The sequence below is a fragment of the Falco peregrinus genome, chromosome 14 (assembly GCF_023634155.1).
Source record: "Falco peregrinus isolate bFalPer1 chromosome 14, bFalPer1.pri, whole genome shotgun sequence".
Classification (NCBI taxonomy): domain Eukaryota; kingdom Metazoa; phylum Chordata; class Aves; order Falconiformes; family Falconidae; genus Falco; species Falco peregrinus.
Window position 1 is genome coordinate 25,284,831 of NC_073734.1, and position 19,372 is coordinate 25,304,202.

Consider the following 19,372-nt stretch of genomic DNA (forward strand, 5'->3'; position numbering starts at 1 on the left):
AACGCCTGACAGCTGGTCACCGCCACTGCATCCTACCTCCACCTGCAGCTGGCAGAGGCCCCAGCAGAGCCACACGGGAAGACTCACAAGAAAAAACTGATTTATTATAAAAACCCCCCAACAAAATCCAACAACAAAACCCATCTCTGCCACCCTGAACCACTGTCTGGGCACGAGGTCCACGCACCGTCTGTGCCACAGTGTGGCTCCTGCCCACTGCTGCCGGGACCCTGCCTGTGTGACAGCTGTGGTGGGCAGCTCAGTACAAGGGTCTCTGCCCTGGGGCTGGAGCCACCCTGGGGCAGGGTGCGGGGTCCCACAGTGCAGGCAGCTGCTTTGCAGGGAGGTCTCGGGCAGGGGCTGGCAGCGCAGGGGTGGTGCAGGCAGGTCTGGCAGCTGAGGCAACACAGAGGTGGTTCTTGGGGGGCTCTGGCAGCAAGTGAGGCTGTTTGGGTCCCACAGGGCCAGTAGGGAGGGGTCTCCTGCAATGTGGGGGCTCCTCAGGCAGGCTCCGGGGTGCTCAGGCAGTGTGGGGGCTGCTGTGGGGGATGCAGACTCCTGTCGTTGGGCAGGTTTCTTGGGCCTCTGACTGCATGGATAGCAGCGTGGGTTCTCCCGGCAGCACAGGGGCTGGCTTGGGCTGGTGCCAGGGGTCTCTGGCAGCATGAGATGTAGATCAGGCCAGCCTTGCGGGTCTCCGGCAGTGTAAGGCATGGATCAAGTGGGCTCCGGTGGGCGGTGGGGATCAGGCCAGCTTTGGGGGTCTCCAACGGTGTGGGGCATGGATCAGGCGGGCTCCGGGGATCTGTGGCAGCATGAGGCATGGATCAGGTGGGCTCCGGCAGGCTCCAGCCACATGAGACGTGGATCAGGGGGGCTCTGGGAGGCTCTGGCAGTGCTAAGTATGGATCAGGCCAGCTCCGGGGGTCTCCAAGCGCATGAGGCATGGATCACGCAGGCATCGGGGGTCTCCTGCTGGGTGGGGCATGGATTGGGCAGGCTCCAGGGGCCTCCAGCAGCAGCCTCCAGCAGCAGCAAGCGCACCCCGGGCAGGCTCTGGTAGCCAGCCCCGCCGCGGGCCAGGGTGGTGGGGCCGCTCAGGCACTGGTGGCAGCAGCGTGGCGGCGGCGGGCGGCCCGCAGCAGGCTCTGCCGCAGCACGGGGTACAGGCGGTGGCAGCCGTCGAGGCCGAGGCGCAGCGCCTGAGCCCAGGCGTCGGGGGGAGCGCCCTGCCCGGCGCCCAGCACCGCCGACACCTGGTTGAGGGCCGGCAGCAGGGCCACGGTGAGGCGGGCGGCGGCGCGTCGCTCCTCGGGCTCCCCGGGCTGCAGCAGCCAGCTGGCGGCGGGGCCGGGGGGGCGGCTAAGGGCGCAGCCCACCGCCAGGTCGTACATCTCCACCCCCGCGTCGGCCAGCGCCAGCGACGCGGCGCTGATGGCGGCGGCCAGCGACGAGCCCCCGTCCTGCAGCAGCAGCGCGCTGACGGCCAGGCGCGCCCGCGGGTACCGAGCCAGCCGCACCGCCGGCTCCAGCGCCTCCCGCAGCGCCGCCGCCGCCTCCCGCTCCGCCTCCCGCTCCGCCGCCGAGCCCGGCCGGCAGCGCGGCCCGCGGCCCGCGAAGGGCGCCCGGCGGAACTCGCACAGCAGCCGCGCCCCGCCCGCCCCCCCCGGCTCGCCGGGCTCCCGCGGGCCCCAGGCCGCGCACAGCACCTTGGTGCCGCCGCGCAGCTCCACGTAGGCCGAGCCCCCCGCCTGGCTCAGCAGCCCGGCGCGGGCGAACAGCGGCCGCAGCGCGCAGGGGTCCCGCGGCGCAGCCGCCCCCTCCTCATCCTCGTCCGCCTCCCCGGCCGCCGCCCACGCCCCCGGCGGCTGCGACTCCTCGGGGCCCCGCAGGCGGCGGTGATCCAGCGGCATGCTCGGCCGGCAGCGCGGGGAGCGGCGGCCGGAAGGGGAGGGGCCGGCCCGCCCCGCAGAGAGCCGAGGCAGCGCGCAGGGCAGCAGCCTTTATTCACGGGCCGCCCGGCGGGGGCCCCAGGGGCAGACGGGGGGCCTCGGGAACCCCCCACCGTCAGTTCTCCAGCTCGCCCAGCCGCAGCCGGGCGAAGTCCGCGGCCACCCGCAGCGCCTGGGGCAAGCAGCCCACGTTCCGGCCCGTCGCCTGCGCAGCGCCGTCCTTGCCGCCGCCTTTGCCGTCCATCAGCCCCGACACCTCCTGCACCCACCGGCTGGCCTTCAGGCCCCTGGCCGCAGCCTCCTGCGCGGGGAGAGAGAAACAAGGAGGGAGCTCGACCTCGGCCCAGCCAGCGGCGAGGGAAGAGGGGCCGTGGGCAGCACCCAACAGGGCAAAACTCTTCCAGGTGCAGCCCCTGGCGAAGAGCCAAGCCACAGCCCCCTGCCCACAACCGTGTTAACTCCTGGCTCTTCCCCAGTCGTGGAGCACAACGCCTCTCCCCCCTCCTCTGCAGCCTGAGGACAACCCCAAGCGTAAGGGCTGCAGCTCCTGCCAAACCCACGGGAGTTCCAGCCGCGTGGTGTTTGTCACTGCCCAGGGGCTGCAGCCCCCCACCACGGCTGGGGAACAGCGGGCGAGTCCCGGCGGCCGTACCTGGGGCACCTGGCACAGGCAGGTGATTCTGCCAGCTTCCTTATCCACAGCGAAGAGCATGGTGGCAGTCTGGGGGGAGTGAGCCTTGAAGAGCTTCAGAGACTCATTCAGGGCCTGCAGGAGGACAAACATCATGGCAGCACACCTGCCCCGGCGCTCGCAGCCAGCCTGGCTCCCACCCCCACTGGGACCTCGGGAATCTGGACTTTTGTTAAACCAGCCAGCAGCACCCTGCAGTACTCCCCCAAACACAAGCCACCTCCACACTCCTGGCTGTGCAGAAGCCATGGCAGAGGACACAAGCCCTGGCTGTGACCCCTCACAGCTGCAGCAGGAGCTATTTTATTTCCCCACCTTCCATTATCCAGGAACTGGCTGAATTAGCACCAAAGCAAGTGAACCTTTCCCTGGGTGTAATGGCTGGAGGGGAAAACGCTCTGCTGTGCCATGTGAGCTCCCAGCAGGAGGGAGCGGCTGTTCTACAGTGAGTCAGGAGGACTCAAATGCAGCGTGAAGAAGCTGCAAGGGTTATCAGACACAGCAGACACACTGTAGAAACCAGGGAGACTGCCACGCGTCCTGTTATTCCCAAGGAGACCATTATCCTTCGCTCGCACAGACAGCACGATGCGGCACAGAGCTCGCAGGAGTGGGCTTTCCAGAGAGCAGCAGTGCTGGTCTATTAAGATAGGGGAAGCATAGCTCCTTGGGCTGCCAGCACCACCATCCCCTGGGATGTACTTTTCCTCCAGGAAGAATGCTGCATCAGCACCCACCGCTGGCATCATGGACATGGGGATGGCCACAGAGAGCAGGCAGGCGTCTGTAGACAGCATCAGCTCCAAGACTCCCGAGATGGAAATTTAAATAGAGCATTACAAGCAGAGCAGTCCAACTTCAGGGCACCATTGGCCTCCACTGCCTGGCACTTGCTGGGCTCAGCACTGTGGCACAGTGCACACAGGGAGCTTTTGTTCACAACAGAAATCGCTCAGAAAGAAACTGAACCTCTTCACGGAGGCGGGAAGGAGCAGCTTCAGCCCTGGCTGGAGAACTTGAACCTGCTGCAGCACGCAGCGCCCAGAAGCTGGGGAGCAGCTCTCCAACCCTCTCCACACACTCAGCCCAGGACACCGTTCCCAGAGCTGATCTGCAACGCCCACAAGCGTAACAGCCACTGTGGCCTGGTGGCTCTTCAGAGCTCCTTAAGCCTGCACTTTAGTGTCATGACAGCTGCTGGATCGGTCTCACCTGGACACAATGTGATTTCTATCGGGGTCCCCCATCTGCCACTGGGTCTGGAAGCTCAGCAAATGATCAAGACCCCAGCCTCCCCTGCAGACCCATGTGTTAATCCAGGTGGGACATGGGGGGGGGGGGGGGCATCCCAGTGGTCCTCCCCCTCTTTACTAGCCACTTCTCTGGGCTGGCAGGTAGCAAGTGAGACCACTCTGTAACACAGCGCTGCCTCCCCGAGTGAACAGAGACCACCTAGCTGCTCCTCAGGCACAAGGCAGGTTGCTGAGGAGAGACCAGACCTTCCCGTACCTTTGCTGAGGCTCCATTCTCCATTTCCATGATGACCAATGGCTGGTTAGGGTGACTCTCAATGACTTGCTTGGTCTTCTCCAGCACCTGAGGACAACAGTGGTCAGATGCTAGAGCGCATACATTACGTTTGGACACAAGAACCACCCAGGCAGAGCTTCCCTGCAGGTACAGAGGCCCCCAAGGTGCCCAAGCACACCCACAGCCCAGCCTAGAGTGGCCTCACGCTGCAGAGCCAGAACAAAATGTATTGGCAAGTGGGTACGTGTGGCCAGCGAGGCAGCAGCAGTGCTGTGTGTGAGTCCTCTTCCAGGAAAATCCAATGGGATCCAGGAGGAAGAAGCCGACACCCAGAGGCACCATTAGGGCAGAGGCACCCCAACTTCTGAGACACGGTGCCAGCGCTTCAAGCCAGGGAACAGATGTGGAGGTAGCCATGCCCCAGGAGGGAGCAGGGGAGGCTGGAAGGCCAAACAGCATGAAGGCCATCCCCACAGCTCAGCTCCCTTGCATGCTGGACACAAGTGGAGCTCCCCAGGGAGTCCCCCCACAGCCCTCCCATACTGTCCTTTATTCCCAACCGGGGCTCACTCGTTTCTGGATGTCAGCTTTGCTTGCTCGGTCCAGGTCATCCATGATTTTCTTCAGTGCTTTAACAGCCTCTCTCAGTTCATCTTTTTGCCACTGTGGGATGACAGCAGTGGCTAGTGTCTGCAAAACAGGAGTAGGCAGAGGGTTAAAGGTACTGCTGACCACAGCAGGAGATGCTGCACCACACGTGTGAACCTCATGTGCCTCAACTGGCAGAGCCCAGTAAGCTGCTCTCCTCTCCCAGCACCAACAGCCTCAGGCACTAGGTGCCAGCTCCAGCACCCACAGGATGCAGGGCTGCTTGGGCAGGAGCAGGAACCTGCACTTGGGCCTCATTCTTACCAGACAGCACTGGCAATTGAGGTCCCGTTCACTTGGGGACAGAGCACTGCTACCAGCCTCACCTCACTGAGGTCCATGATCTCCTTCTGCACGTCCTTGTTGGGAGCTGTCTGAACCTTCACCTTGGCCTCCAGGGCTGACAGCAGTTTCCCAAGGCTGTCCACTTTCCGGAGGGCCTGGCAGAACACCATCACAGTTAAGTCAGGCAGGGAGATGAGCGGGCCGGGCTCTCGGCCACCCGCGTGAGAAGGGGCGAGGAAAGCTGCAGCCCCAGGACGGAGCTCAGTGACTCCTCAGGAAGCAGCAGAGGCAAAGCAGGCGGCACTTGACCAGAACCGGGGTGTGATGCTGGCAGACAGGCCTCAGGACTCTTCTTTGACAGAAGGAAGGTCAAGATCCTTCTGTCAACCATCTCCCCCACCAGACCCCTTTCTCCCACTCCGGGAAGCACCAGCCCAAGCTGGCCCAGGACCAAAGTCACCTGCCTCCTGCAGCAGACAACCGGATGGATTCTCAGACCTTGCAGCTCTCCTGCCAATCTTGCCGGCTGCTGAGAGCTGCAGACTCGCAGCCCACTCTGCAGGGCCACCAGAGCCAACCCTGCAGCCACCTCGCAGGCCCACCCCAGGCCCTTCTGCCACACTGACGCAGCAGCTGCAGCTGAGACTTCCCTTCCCTGCTCTCTCCTCTGACTGCAGCACAGCCGGGGCCTCCAGCACCGCCTCTGCTAACAGCAGCATCCTTCTCCATGAGCCCCTCAGACACTCATGCCGATTTTCCCTGGTGCTGAGCATCCCAACAGGGATATTGGGCAAGTTTGAACCAAATTAACCTTCACACAGTGTTAATATATGGGATTTCACAGAGGATCTCTCCTGCCTCCCCTTACCTTCCGAGCTTCGGCCCCAGTGACTGCAACTATCCTCCGGATGCCTTTAGCAATTGCTTCTTCTGAAACAATCACAAAGGGGCCAGCATGGCTGGAGTTCTGCAAGTGCCTTTGTAAAGAACCCAGAAAGACCCACAATAAGACAGAGTTAGAAGTCCACCTCTCATCTCAGCAGGAATCAGCATGGAAACAAAAAAAAAACACCCTGCCAGGGAGATGCAGCAAGCATGGGGACAGGCAGAAAACCCAACCTAGCCGCTAAAAGCATATGAGTGAGGCAAGGGTGGCCAAGGTTATGTTCCCAGCACCATCAGCAGGCAGGGACAGCATACAGGCAGCTTTCCCTGCCTGCAAAGGCTGATTTTAAACACAGAGCGACTCAGGACCGGGAATGCAAAGGCACATCATCACCACCACCTCCAGCTCTACCCTGGCTGTGCCCAGCATACACCCACAGCACTCTCAACAGAGCTCGGGCTCTGCAGGGACTCCTTCCCAGCCACCCTGCCACCTTCCTCAGCCTCTCCAGATACTCACGTCCCTCCGCAGAACTCAATAGATGTGATGGAGCCCGCGGGGCCAGAGGGGTCGGCCAGCAGCTCCTCCACAGGGATGCCAATCGAGACCACACGGACAGGATCAGGGTAGGTCTCGTCAAAAACTGCCCGCAGTCCCTGGATAGCTTTGGCTGCTGCGAGAGGGCAGTCCTTGGCGTACACGGTCTGCAGGCGACAAGGAAGGGATGCAGGCCAAAGCCGGTCCCCATCAGCTGTGAGCAAGGGCCCACATTTCCAGGGAATCCTGACTTCCTCTGAAAGATCCTAAGAGGGAAGTTCTGTGCCTCACCTGAGCTGGGGTTTGTTGAGCTGTAGGGATCCCAAAGTCACTGACAGATCCCTTATCTTTAAAATTTCTGACACCACTGCCTGCTTAGAGTTGCTGCATGCTCCTGTACATTCAAACGGTTTCTAACTGCTGACACCTGAGTGGAGCACAGGGTGCTCCAGGCTCTGTTCTGACACAGGGCTGGTGCCAGGCAGAGCAACTCTTTCACCATTGAGGACACACCGCTGGGGTGACTGGGCATACACGCGGTAAATCCAGCCAGGCCTGCAAAACTACTCTGCCAAACCTCTCAGCTCTTGTAGCTAATGCAACACTAGAGCAGGCATGGAAACACTCCAGTCCTAGAGAGGGCCTGGTACCAACGAACAGAGCAACCTACATGGAGCTGTCCCACTCAAACTCCCCCAAGGGGATGCCAATCTGTGCACAGCACTGCATCAGCAGCTCAGAAGACTCCTGCTGGGCCAAACCCCCAGCATCTGAGATCATCCAAAAGGCTCCAGGTATTTTTCTCCCGAGTATATCCAACCCGGCAGCCATACCCACCTTTGCCTCCTCAACCATCTGGTTGGCGATCCCTTCGACTTTCTTGATTTCCTGGGTGGACAAAGCCCCCTTGGCCGTGAAGTCAAACCGCAGCCTGTCTGGCGCGACCAGCGATCCTCTCTGGTCAGCTTCCCCCAGCACTGAGCGCAAGGCGAAGTTGAGGATGTGAGTGGCCGTGTGGTTGCTCATGACCGGCCTCCGCCTTGTCTGATGGAGGAAGCCACTGTTAGACGGGGTCCCATGCTGTGAAGCCAAGGTCACCTCCAGCAGCAGAAGTGGAGGTTAAGGCACTGCTCCAACAGGAACCTGAACTAGCTCAGAAGACTAGGAAGCACTTGTTACACTCGCTGCCTGGGAGCCTCAGCTAAGGGAGTAAGACACTCCCCACCAGATTTGTACATGGATTTTCCCTGGCAGTCCCCTTGTTGGGCCTGCCTGGAGAGAGGCCAGGGACAAACCAGGTCACAGACGCTGATCTCTGCCCCTTGGCAGGGAAAAGCACTGCAAGGTGGAAGCCTTCCCTCTTGCTCCAAGCTGCTGCCTCTATAGGGAAGGGAAATGCATTTTGCCGGCTAGGATCAAGCCAGGACTCACTCTGCAGGCTGAGCCCACAGAACCCATGTCTGGAGCGGGGCCAACAGCCCGGCTTCTCTGCTGGCATCCAGCAGACAGTGGGGCACCATACATGTTCCACCTCCCAGTTGTAACCCAAAACATGTTTCTACTGCCGATCATCAAAACCCGGCGAGCACGGCTCTGAGCCAGCCAGGCACTGTCTGCCTCATGGTAGGAGAAAGCCAGGCGCCAAGCGGGAGAGGCCTTGGGTCAGCCAACCTGGGAAGGCCACAGTGCTTGCCTGGATTGTGTGCTGCAGGGAGAGCCAGCCCCCAGAGCGGCACTGATGAAGAGAGGCAAACCAAGGAAAAGAGATGAGGCCACGTGCTGTGACACCATGTCTTAACTCACCTCATCAATAGACAGGTGGACCTGGTCTCCTACTTTCAAGCTTCCATACAGAGTTCCCATGTGAAGCACGTAGCCTCCTCGGACCTGCACGTTCTTCACCGTGAATTCCGTTTTCTGTACGAAGAGGGAAATGCACCTAGTGAGCAAGGCGAGAGGCCAAGGGGAGGCTGACAGTCCAGCCAGAGGTCTGAGCTGCAACTGGAAAGGTCTCAGCTGAGATCCAGACTGCTGCGTGTGATAGGAGAAAGCTGAGTGTCCCCCGGCACAGCACATGGCTGCCCAAGCAGAGAAGCGAGTGAAGATGGGGCACAGATACGGGGCACAGCAGAGCCGAAGGAGCTCGCCACCGCAACTCCCCATCACAGCTCCAAAGCACCGTCCTGCACAACAATTCCACCACCACCACTGCAGGCACCCACATTCTGGCAACAGCCTGATGCTGCAGCACAGAGTTCAGTTCCCCCAGAAGCAAGGGGAAGAAAACTCTACCACATCTGTGCCGTGCTGCACCCCAAAAAGGAAACCCACACAATGCCTGACACCAGCCATGGGCAGGAAACTGCTAGAGCTTGCTTGGCCCCTTCTCCTCCTCTGCCCAGGCCCTGGGTCAGGCTGAGTCCAGCAAAAGGCTCTCAGGCCCACTCACATCCTCCCTTCCGTCGTCATCCTTGACCATGTAGCCCTCGTCATAGATCTGCCCACCCTGCTCGGCATAGAAGCAGGTCCGGTCCAGCACTATCCCACACTCCTGGCCAGTGGATACCTCCTCCACAAACTTCTTCTCCCTGCGGATGGCTTTCACTGTGGCCACGAGGCTCCCAAAATCTGTCACCAGGACAACACACAGCGTCAGTAAGATAGGAAAACCTTGCAGGCACCGTACAGGAGCAGAACTTCATAGTGAGCAACGACCTCCCAGCTACTACAGGAGTTTATGGCAGCTACCACATTTGCAGGGGGTAAGGAGAAGGAACCAGGGCAACAGTTAGCTGGATAAGAGGGAATTTCATTCTGTGTTTTCTAAGGCAGGAACTGTCACTCTTTCCACAACTATGCAGTAAAAGTCAGCAGCACACATGGCTACAAGCCTGGGGCCTCCTGAATCTCCACCAAATCAAAAAATTAGCAGGAAGAGCCAGAGCAAGTGAGCCAAGGACCCTCTAACAAATCAAACAGAAACTGAAGAAGTCTCCTGCGGCACTGGCAAAGAAGCAGCTAAGAAACACAGACATAGGTGACACAAAGCTGCAGGGAACAGGAATCCCCTTAAGTTGGCAACAAGGGACCTGAGCAGTACAGCAGCCCCCGAACTATCTGCCCTTCTCTTGCCGTGCTTGATTTGTAACAAGCCTGTCTCCACTCCCGCCTCCATGTCCCACGAAAGATGAGCCCAGAGGGGATCTCGTCGAGGTACACGGCAGGAAAGGTTTGGCAGCAGAGGATGATTCTGAGAAGTTTTTTTCATACCATAGGTACCGCTTGGATCTGAAGAGTAGCTGTATTTTGGCGAGTCATCAGTCACCTCCAGCCCTCGGGCCCTCAGCTCTTCAATGGCATAGATGTCCAGCATGAGCAGGTCCTCCCCTCCAGCACCCTTGCCCTGGGATTTGAGCTGCCAGTGACAAACACCAGAGTTTAAGAAATCCCACCTCAGCACGGGCCCACGCACAGCAGCCTAACTGGACACCTCACTCGCATCTCTGGGCAAAGCTCTAAACTGCGGAGCTCTTGGGGAAGCTGTGTGCCAGTAGCTGGAGTGCTCCCATCTTTTCTGGCTTCAGAGCGGGCTGTTCCAGCACCACCAGCATGCAGACAAAGTGAGCCAGAGCCCAGCGAGGGCGAGGCAAGTACCCAGACAGCCCGTTGATGTCACTCCCTGCCGCTGCCGCTGATGTGTTGGGAGAAGAGGCACCCAAGCCGCAGGCCTGCTCGGACACTGCGGTCCTGAGCTTCCCTGTCCGGAATGGAGCAGTGGGGAGGTGCTCCCAGAACTCCCCTAATTCTGAAGGCTGAGCTCGAGGCTCTGGGCCTCGCAGTACTAGTGAGCAAAACCAGCCCCAGCTGCACAGAAATGACACGTCCCACAACAACTGCAGTGCCCTGGCCTTTCCCACAGGGCGCCAGGACATGCAAGGTATGAGCAGACCCGGTAAGAAAGGAACAGACCCATGACTGCAAACAAGGCTGGACACCCTCCCTGCCCACTTGTAGACCAGCTCCCGCTGGAGCTGTTACCTACCTGCGCATTTTTCCGCTCTTCCTCAAAGCCCTCCATGTCCACAACAAGGCCTTTCTCCTCTGCAATCAGCGCAGTGAGATCCGCAGGAAAACCGTAGGTGTCATACAGCAGCCAGGCAGTATCGCCTTCAGAGAAAAAACAGAGTGGTCAGCACCCCTGTTCCATGAGGTGCTGCTCCTTCCCTGCTCTCCAGCCAGCTCCGTCCCACCAGCTGGCTCGGCACTACAGCGAACAGCTCTGGTAAACACGAGCAGCTAAGAGGCTCCTCTCTGACGCAGCAGAGATCACACAGTCACGTTGTGTCTGGGCAGCTCAGGAACCTGAGCAAGTGAACACAGGCCAGAGGAGAGACGGGTGGCCCAGCTCTGAGCAATGATCTTTTGGCTCCAACTCTTTCCCCCCTCTACCTTCCATTGTTTCTCAGCTCGCAGCCCAGCTGAGTCCTAACTCAGTCCCAGATAATAAATGCCTTTTGGTGCACCGAGACAGAAGTCACAGCCTCACCAGGGATGGTTTTACTGTCCCCCAGGCTCTGGATCTTCCTGTCCAGGATGCGACGTCCTCTGCTGAGTGTTTTCAGGAACTGATCCTCTTCTTCATTGATAATGTCCTTCACCATATCTGGGTCCTTCTTCAGCTCAGGAAAGGCATCTCCCTACAGATCCAAAAGGATTAGTCCTTCAGCACGGAGATCTGCACAATTCAGCAGCAGAAGGCTTTGGCAGATACAGTGGAGCAGGGGAAGAACCTACCAGTGACTGCACCACCACATCAACCAGAGTAGCAAAGAAGCCCTTAGGGGCATTGAGCTTCTCATGGGAGTAGCGCACAGCCCGTCGGAGAATCCGCCTCAGCACATACCTAGGGAATAGCAGAGCCCATCATGCATCCCCCTCGTGTTCTCAGGGGATCCACCAGCATCAACCTGGCAGCACCACCACCCCCAGGACCAAGGACACAGGGTTCTCTCCCCACATCTTCTCTCAAGTCGCTGCTCACAGCGGCAGGAAGCCAGAGCTGAGGTGCCAGGCCCCAGCTCCATGACCCTGACCTACCACGTGATTAAGAGTCAGTCCTGTGAGTCCAGCAGCACCCACAGCACAGCCCCCCAGCCCAAACTTCATGGCTTTCTTGACAGCAGCACTGCACTAACCATGGTTTCATGCCTGTTGGCCCACAGCGATCCTTTCTGGGGGTGCTGAGCCAGACTGGTGCTCACACCAACCCTCAGACCTGCGTGCCTTGGCCCTTTGGGCAGAGCTTGCTACAGGGATTCAAGCGTCAAATATACTGAGCAAACCCTCTGGTACTCACTGCTTCGATGACAAATTCAAAGACATCTCAGAGACCCATGAGATCCCAGTCCCCCCAGGGAAGCTGTGCCGAAGAGAATGGGAGAGGCAGCCTTGCAGCAGCTCCCTCCTTACCCTCTGCCCGTGTTGTCAGGTCTGCCCCCATCAGCGAGGGCCAGCGTGATGGTCCGGGCATGGTCAGCCAGCACACGGTACGCCATGTCTATACCGTCAGCATCCTCGGCACCGACCTGCCCCATGTACGGCCTGGCACCTGTGCCCTGCGCAGAGAGGAGAAGGTGGTGGGCAAAGGGGACAATTATGGACAGTGGGGACCCGCAACATGGCAGAACAACAGGGAAGCACATTGGACGCCAACCCCATCCTGCTGCCTGCAGCCACAGAGGAGGCACACTCCTCCTGAGAAGAGGTGACTCACTGAAGCCAGGGAAGGTGGAGAGCTGTGAGGCTCCTCTCTGACTGCCCATGTTTCTGGGGCCAAAGGATCTCCAACACCAGAGGGAAGAAAAGCCAATTTATCCCAACATTAAAAGCCCAGGGCAGAAGAAAGAGGGAGGAGGACAGAATGCAGGGAAATCATCTGTTTTGCACACTGGCTCAAGGTCTCAGCCTTGCATAACCCGCCCAGCCAAGAAACCTTTCAAATTCTATCACATGGGAGACAGTCCCAGCTTCCCTCTCATGGCCTGTTTTTATCCATGCTCAAGGGAAAGATAACTGCTGTAACAAAGCAGTGCTTACAAGTGGTGCAAACCTCACACCATGGGCACAGCCCCTACAGCCAGGCTCCCAGCACATGGCAGGAAGGGAGGCAAGGACACATCGGCTGTGTCTAGCCAGTGGCTTCAACACCAAAGGAAGGCAGCCCTCCAATTCCAACTCTGGAGCTCTGCACCTCATTCCTCAGAGGCAGCATGAGCCTAGGCTCTCCTCCCTGCATTTTTTCCAGCACTATCTGCAGCCAGGAAGCTCTATCTCTTCCATAGAGAGAGAAAAAAAAAAAACCCACAACAGCTTGGACTTGCACACAGAGGCACACAGAGCTCCCAGCACTGGTAATGTGGTCCACCCCCAGTTCTGCAAATGACTGTCATGGTTTACAGCAAAGACCTCCCCTCCTAGGGGATCTTCTACAGATCAGCATGTTCCAGGTGAGAGACTGAAGGACAAACTCTGATTCTGGCTTAACAGCACCACGTGCTCTCTACCACGTGGCAAAAAGATGGCACTTGGCCATACAGGACTGCAGAGCATCTCCCACTTGGGAGAGGACCAAGGAGTGCGCCGTCCGGACAGTTCACAGAAACACCTGGGAAAGCTGCACTGCTCACTGCCCTGTGTTTTCCCCTAGAAACGTGGCCCAAGGCAGCGATTACCGTGCCAGCCTGCACTTCTGCCCTCACGGTACAAATGCACAGAGCCTGCAGCAGCTGGGAAAGCAGAGACCTGCAGACACAATCACCCTGTCCGACCAGCCCCATGCGTCTCCCCAGGGATTCAGGGAAGGGATGCAGCTGGGTCAGGCCCAGACCCAGACTCCCCAGTTTGTACCTTCTGGATGGCTTCAAAGTAAGGAAGGAAAAGGTCTGTGTCGTAGTTGGACATCTTGTTCTGCAGCACAGAGACCAGCCTCTCCAGGCCCATCCCAGTATCGATACTTTTCTTAGGAAGAGGCTTCAGTGTTCCATCAGCTTCCCTGCCCAGCCACAAAAAGAAAGATGAACTGTTATGGACAGAGGGTCTGCAGGGGCAACCCTACCTCTCTCCTCATCTCCACGAGACTTTGTTCCATCAGATTCACAACACGGGCCCATACACAAGCCACACAAAGGACAACACTGACGACATATAGTTAGCAAGATCCTCAGTGACAACTTAGACCCAGAGCGGGATGGCACTTATTCACTGCTGAACTCCTGGTAGATGAACTGAAAAAATACTTCCAGTACATCCCCAAAGCCAGTGTGACTGAGCTCTTCTGTACGGGTGGGTCAGGGGACACAGCAACACAAAGTGCACAGCTCATGGAGATGAGGGAATGGTGAGCAAACCAGGGGCAGCTGAGAGTACGCGGTCTGAGCAACATCCCGTGCCAAGCTGGGGCAGCCTGGGGAGGGAAGCAGGTCTGGCTCACCTATTGAACTGGATGAACACCAGGTTCCAGATCTCCAGAACGTTGGGGTCATCCTGATTGACCAGGTGTGAAGCATCTCTGTCCCCAATCCGGTCATAGTGGATCTCGCTGCAAGGGCCGCAGGGGCCAGTGTCTCCCATTTCCCAGAAGTTGTCCTTCATGTTGCCAGGCAGAATCCTGCCCTCAGCCAGCCTGTGACAAGAAGCTCTTATTGAACACCAGAGGCTGATGGCAAGGCCAGCGTTCCCAGGTCATGGGCTACACCAGAGAAACACCAGTTCACTGACTCCCCGGCTGAGGGGATGAATTGTCAGAGTTTTGAGACAGACCAAGCCAACAGCCTGACTCCCAGGATCCCTGCTGAGGAGGACCAAGTGAACGCTGGCACCTGGCACTTGTCCCAGGCGGCAGCAGAGGCCGGCACAACCCCTCAGCGAAGCTGCTCCAAGACGACAGGGGGAATCTCTGACTTTATATATGCAAGACAGATTTGGCCCCGCAGTACAGAGATGTGTCACGGGGTCCGTGGCAGGTTTCAGAGGGGGTTACAGCCACAAGACCAAAAGCATCATTTCACTCCTACATCAAGCTCTGGCCCACGCACAACCTGAGTGCTGAGTATGGCTCACAATTCCTCATCTCAAGGAGGGTGAGGCAGAAGTAGCAGATGTATAGAGGAGGGCAACTAAACCTATCTAGGGGTGGAACAGCTGCCTTAGGAAGGGCATACAGAAATGATGAGGACTCTTCAATCTGGAGAGGACAAGGCTGGGCAGGAGATTACGACTTAGATTTAGAAAAACCCAACGGGTTCAAAACAGAACGTAGACACACTCTAAAGGAGCAGGGCCCCAGACAGAAGCTCAGGGGAAGAGATGGATGACCCTCTAACATACTTAATCCAGTGACTGCGGATGCTGGGAGGGGAGGAGGTAAACAGAGCGCAGGCCACAGTCAGGCCTGCCTGCTTTCCCTGCACAGCATCTTCTCAGCTGCTGACAGAGGCAGCACACGGGGCTGGACAGACCACTGATCTGTCCCAGCGTGGCACTTCTTATCTAATTAAGCTTACACAAGAGATTGTGAAACGAAATCTCTAGTATTGTCTATCTTATACCAGTGCTTCCCTTTGGTTTTGCAGCTCCACCACCTGCAAACGTTATGTGCGACATTTCAATTTTATTAAAAACCGCCATTATATGTGCTCCACCACATAACATATGCCACCTTTCTCTGAATGACTACTGCACATCAAAACACGCACCTTCCTCTGTTTAAAGGCCTTACCCTAAATTCAACCATATCTGCTTGCACTCCAGGTCCGGTTGCAGTCCTGCAGCTTCATTTCCACCAAAGTAAGTGACATAGAGTCTTTCCACAGGGATGCCAAACTCCTTGGTGAGAAGGTCCAGTGCCAGTTTACAAGCAAGTTCCTGCAGAAGGAAAGATGAGGTCAGCAAATGAATGCAAAGACAGCTTCTCTTCAGCACGCAAAGTACTGGCTACTGTAGGTATCAGTAGCTAAACCACCAAAAACTTTCAGACTTCTGACATAAGAGACAAACTAAAATATACAGTGAACAGGGCACAAGAAACATCTCCTATGGCTTTCCAGATGCAGCCAGGCATGTTTATGGCCCAAAAAAAGCCTTTTAATTCTGCTGTTATTCTGTATTCTTAAAATCCTCTTTCTGATTTTGAATGCTACATTATCAAGAAGCTTGAGAGAGGACATCATTTTACGATCGCTCCTGTTTGAAGTCCATCCATCATAGCTGCACAGCACACACAACTCCCCACAGCTCCAGGACAGCCACTACAACCTCTGCCTGAAGACTCCAAACTGAGAGAGTTAACATAATCAGCTTTGTAAACCTTAAGTAATCTCAAAACCTTCTGCAGGGCTGGGTCAGCTTCCAAACTCATTTATTCCAAAGGAGCCACATGCACCTTAGGAACCACTCCGTGCCAAGATACCCTCTTTCCTCTTGGCAATTGCTCTGCTGAGTTCATAGAGATGAGTAATTTCATGCAAGAGATTCAGAGCTGCACCTAGCCTGTTTTACCTTGAAATAATCCCCAAAGGACCAGGACCCCAACATCTCAAAGAAGGTGTGGTGGTAGACATCTTTCCCAACGTCATCCAGATCATTGTGCTTGCCCCCTGCTCGGATGCACTTCTGCGTGTTGGTGGCCCTGTTCAGTTTAGCAAGTGGGTGTGAGGGGTCGATGGTATTGAGGAAGATGGGTTTGAACTGAAAGGAAAGAAAAAAGGGCAATCAAGAAAAGCACTAAGAGACTGTTTTCAAACACTGCAAGCAACAGCAAGGCAGTAAATGTTGTCTACATCATGATACCACTAGCCTGGAGACAACCAGGGCAGCTTTCAGAAACAACAAGCCTGCTGCATCCTGCCTGTGAGGAGGCTGCAGCACTGCCTACAACAGCACTCCCACACACGCATGTGTTCCTGGAGCTCACCAAACCCCAGGACTTCCAAAGGGACTGAAAGTAGCCAGATTCCCAGCTGATAAACAAAAAATAATAATAAATAAAAAAAAAAATCAGTGAAAGCTGTCTGCTGATCTCCAGCAGAGCCCTTTCAGCAGCTTAGCCTCAACCACTCCTCAAAGATGCCATTAGCCATTTGTGCCAGGACCAGCTGTGGTACAAAGGGTCAAGGAAGGGAGGCTGGCAGTGTTCGCATCGCCGCAGTCAGCCCAGCAGACACAGGAACGTCTTCTAGTGCTCTCACCAATTTTGTGAGAGCACAGAGGGCTCCAGCAGACACACCAACCACCTCTTTGTGACCAGAAGGAAGATGCAGAAAACAAGAATAATTTTCCACACAAACAGCTCTGCAAGCAGCTTCACAGGTTTCAACTGCTACAGGATACGTTCATAAGGACCACAGTACCAGAGTGGGAATCCTACCTGATTCATACCAGCATTGGCAAAGAGCAGGGTGGGGTCGTCCAGGGGGATTGTAGAAGATGAGTGCACATAGGTATGCTTGTTTTCCTTGAAAAAGTCAATAAACCGTTGACGAATCTGACTAGCTGTTAGCAGAGCTTCCATCTCGAAGCTTCAAGTCACAGCTGTCCAAAGCAGGCAGAAGGGAAAGCAGCAAGGCCTTGGTGCAGTCTGAAAAAAACAACAACAAGGTGCTTACATGCTGTCAGCTCAAGCAAGAGCATGAGGATGAACGCCCCTGTCTCCTGACAGGGTCTCCCCACATTGGGCAGAGCGCTTTCACTGAGACCTCAGCTCAGCCACCCGTCTGCCCCAACAGCGCTGGCTCAACCCCAGACCTCGAGAGCTCCACCTCCAGTTACCTGCTCTTTGAAAACACGTGGGTGTAAAACACCGAGTTCACCTGGATGCTGAACTTAGTAAGAGGTTGTATTTGCCTTGCTGGGGACATGGGGAGCAGGGGGGATTGCCAAGTCCTAAAATCATTAAAAGTGATTAAATCATAGGATCATAGAATGTGGCTAAGCTTGGGAACGACCTCTGAATGTCACCTCATCCACCCTGCCCTGCTCAACACGGGGTCAGCTCCAGGGATGGCTGGAAACGTTCTCCTGAGAGGAACCACATCGCCCTACAGACACCGGGAGCGGGTGACAGTCTGGAGGAGAGCACCTCCTGCCCATCCTCACGGGGACATCCAGCCTGGCCCCTGCCAACGGAGCGCGGGGCGGTCACCCCGGGGGACAAGCTCCCAGCGCCTCTGGTGCTGAGGGACGTCTGACATGGCCTCACACAACCAAGGCCAGCGGGTCGCTGGACAGACGGGACCCCAGGGAGGAGGGGACCCCATGAGGGCGGAGGGGACCCCACGAGGGAAGGACACGGCGCAGCGGCGTCTCCCGGGCAGCGCAGAGCCTCTGCCCCGACACCACCCGGTGCGAAGCGCCCCGGGGGGTCGGCAGCCCCGCGGAGACCCGCCCAGCGCCGAAGGCCAGGCAGCCCGCCCCGGCCCAGCGGAGGCCAGGAGCTCGGCGGAGGCCAGGAGCCCGGCGGCACCGCCACCCCCCCGCTGCCCGCCCCGGGCCCCTTGCCCCGCCAGGCCGCTCCCCCTCGGCCCGGGGGACCCAGCCGGGCCAGAACAGGAGACAAACCCCGAAGGCCAGCGGGGCCCTGCCGGGCCCTGCCACACTCCGGCTCCGGCCCCCACCCCCTCCCCGTACCTCCCCGGCCGCCACCCGTCGCTCCGCACCGCCGGCCGCGCCGCAGCGCAGCGCTCGCTCCGCTCCGCTCCGCACCGTACCGCACCGCCCCCCGCCGCAGCGCAGCGCACCAGCTCCCCATTGGCTATCGCGGCCGTCGCTCTGGGTCATCCCCGCCTCCTCCTCGCGGCCGGCCTCGGGGGCGGGCCGCCCACCGGCTGATGCAATGGCGGGGCACGTCGGCCACGTGACGCGGCCGGGCTGAAGCTGCGCCGGGCGGCGCCATTTGAGGAGCGCGCGCCTGGTGGCGGCGCAGGGGCTGTCGAGGCGCTCCACCCCTCTCGCTGCCGGTACCGGGGCGGCGCGGTGGCCTAAGGCCTTAGGCCAGCTGGCACGGCCCCGCTCACGGGCGTGGGGAGAGCAGGGGGCTGCAGGAGGCCGAGGGCGTGCGGGGCAGCTGGCTGGGCGCGGTGGATGAGGTGGCTGCTGCAGTGGCGGCCAAAGCCCGGTGGGCTTCGCTGCTGGGGGACGTAATGGCTGCAAAGCCTTTGTGCGGGTCTAAGGGGACAAGGCCGCGGCTCGGAGGTGCGGGGGGGGGGGGGGTCACTGCATGATGAACGTGCTCTGGTCATGCAGTTGGGCAGTGGATGGCGTAGGGGCATGCGGCCCGATTTGAAGAATCAGTCAGCAGTATGCAGGCGAGCGGAGGTGATCTTTATTCGGCAGCGCAGGGTGCGTGGGGGATCGCTCCACCAAAGTCATGCACCCCGAGGGGATTTTTCAGTCCCCCCTTTATACAAGCTACTCATACCTATTCATGAGTTTTCCAAGAAATTGTTTACATATTCATTACAATTCTGAGAATTCATTTACGTATCTCGTGCCTGCACAGTGTCCTTGAGGAGTTGTCTCTGTGCAAACTCTATTCCTCAGCGGCCATGTTTAAAGTCTCCATCTTCGCCATGTTGCATGTACAACAGGAATCTTAAGACAAAATGTTACTTCTAAAGATAACCAACCCAAGGACTTAGCAGTCTGTGCATCTGTCATGTGGCAATAAGGGTCCTTGGACATTTCCCAACTTTTAACTAAACATAGGTACGTCATCCTTTAGATAAGTGGTACAGCATTCACTATTCAGGCCCAAGGCCGAGAGGCACAGCACACAGGGGAGGTGCCACT

At 57.8% G+C, this 19,372-nt stretch overlaps 2 protein-coding genes across 4 annotated transcripts; both read right to left on the bottom strand.

Annotated features, from left to right (window-relative positions):
* Positions 1–83: 83 nt before the first annotated feature.
* On the bottom strand, positions 84–2,036 carry EXOSC6 (exosome component 6). The gene has a single exon (XM_055818708.1). It carries the CDS (start codon positions 1,911–1,913, stop codon positions 1,098–1,100), a length of 816 nt encoding a protein of 271 aa, XP_055674683.1. The 5' UTR covers positions 1,914–2,036; the 3' UTR covers positions 84–1,097.
* AARS1 (alanyl-tRNA synthetase 1) lies at positions 1,988–18,324 on the bottom strand. Of its 3 annotated transcripts, none has more exons than XM_055818706.1 (21): positions 18,212–18,324; positions 16,953–17,162; positions 16,085–16,273; positions 15,306–15,451; positions 14,019–14,210; positions 13,436–13,580; positions 11,999–12,144; positions 11,324–11,432; positions 11,076–11,226; positions 10,572–10,696; positions 9,800–9,944; positions 8,979–9,157; positions 8,333–8,446; positions 7,367–7,573; positions 6,512–6,696; positions 5,975–6,083; positions 5,148–5,261; positions 4,744–4,863; positions 4,153–4,239; positions 2,605–2,718; positions 1,988–2,253 (listed from the first exon to the last, which is right to left on the bottom strand). In XM_055818706.1, the coding sequence occupies exons 2-21, from the start codon at positions 17,094–17,096 to the stop codon at positions 2,068–2,070; spliced, it is 2,907 nt and encodes a 968-aa protein (XP_055674681.1). In that variant the 5' UTR covers positions 17,097–17,162; positions 18,212–18,324; the 3' UTR covers positions 1,988–2,067. The 3 variants fall into 3 exon arrangements, with proteins under 3 accessions (XP_055674681.1, XP_055674682.1, XP_055674679.1); XM_055818707.1 differs by having other exon boundaries at positions 18,241–18,261; XM_055818704.1 differs by lacking the exon at positions 18,212–18,324 and adding an exon at positions 17,354–17,374.
* Between the last annotated feature and the right edge of the window lie 1,048 nt (positions 18,325–19,372).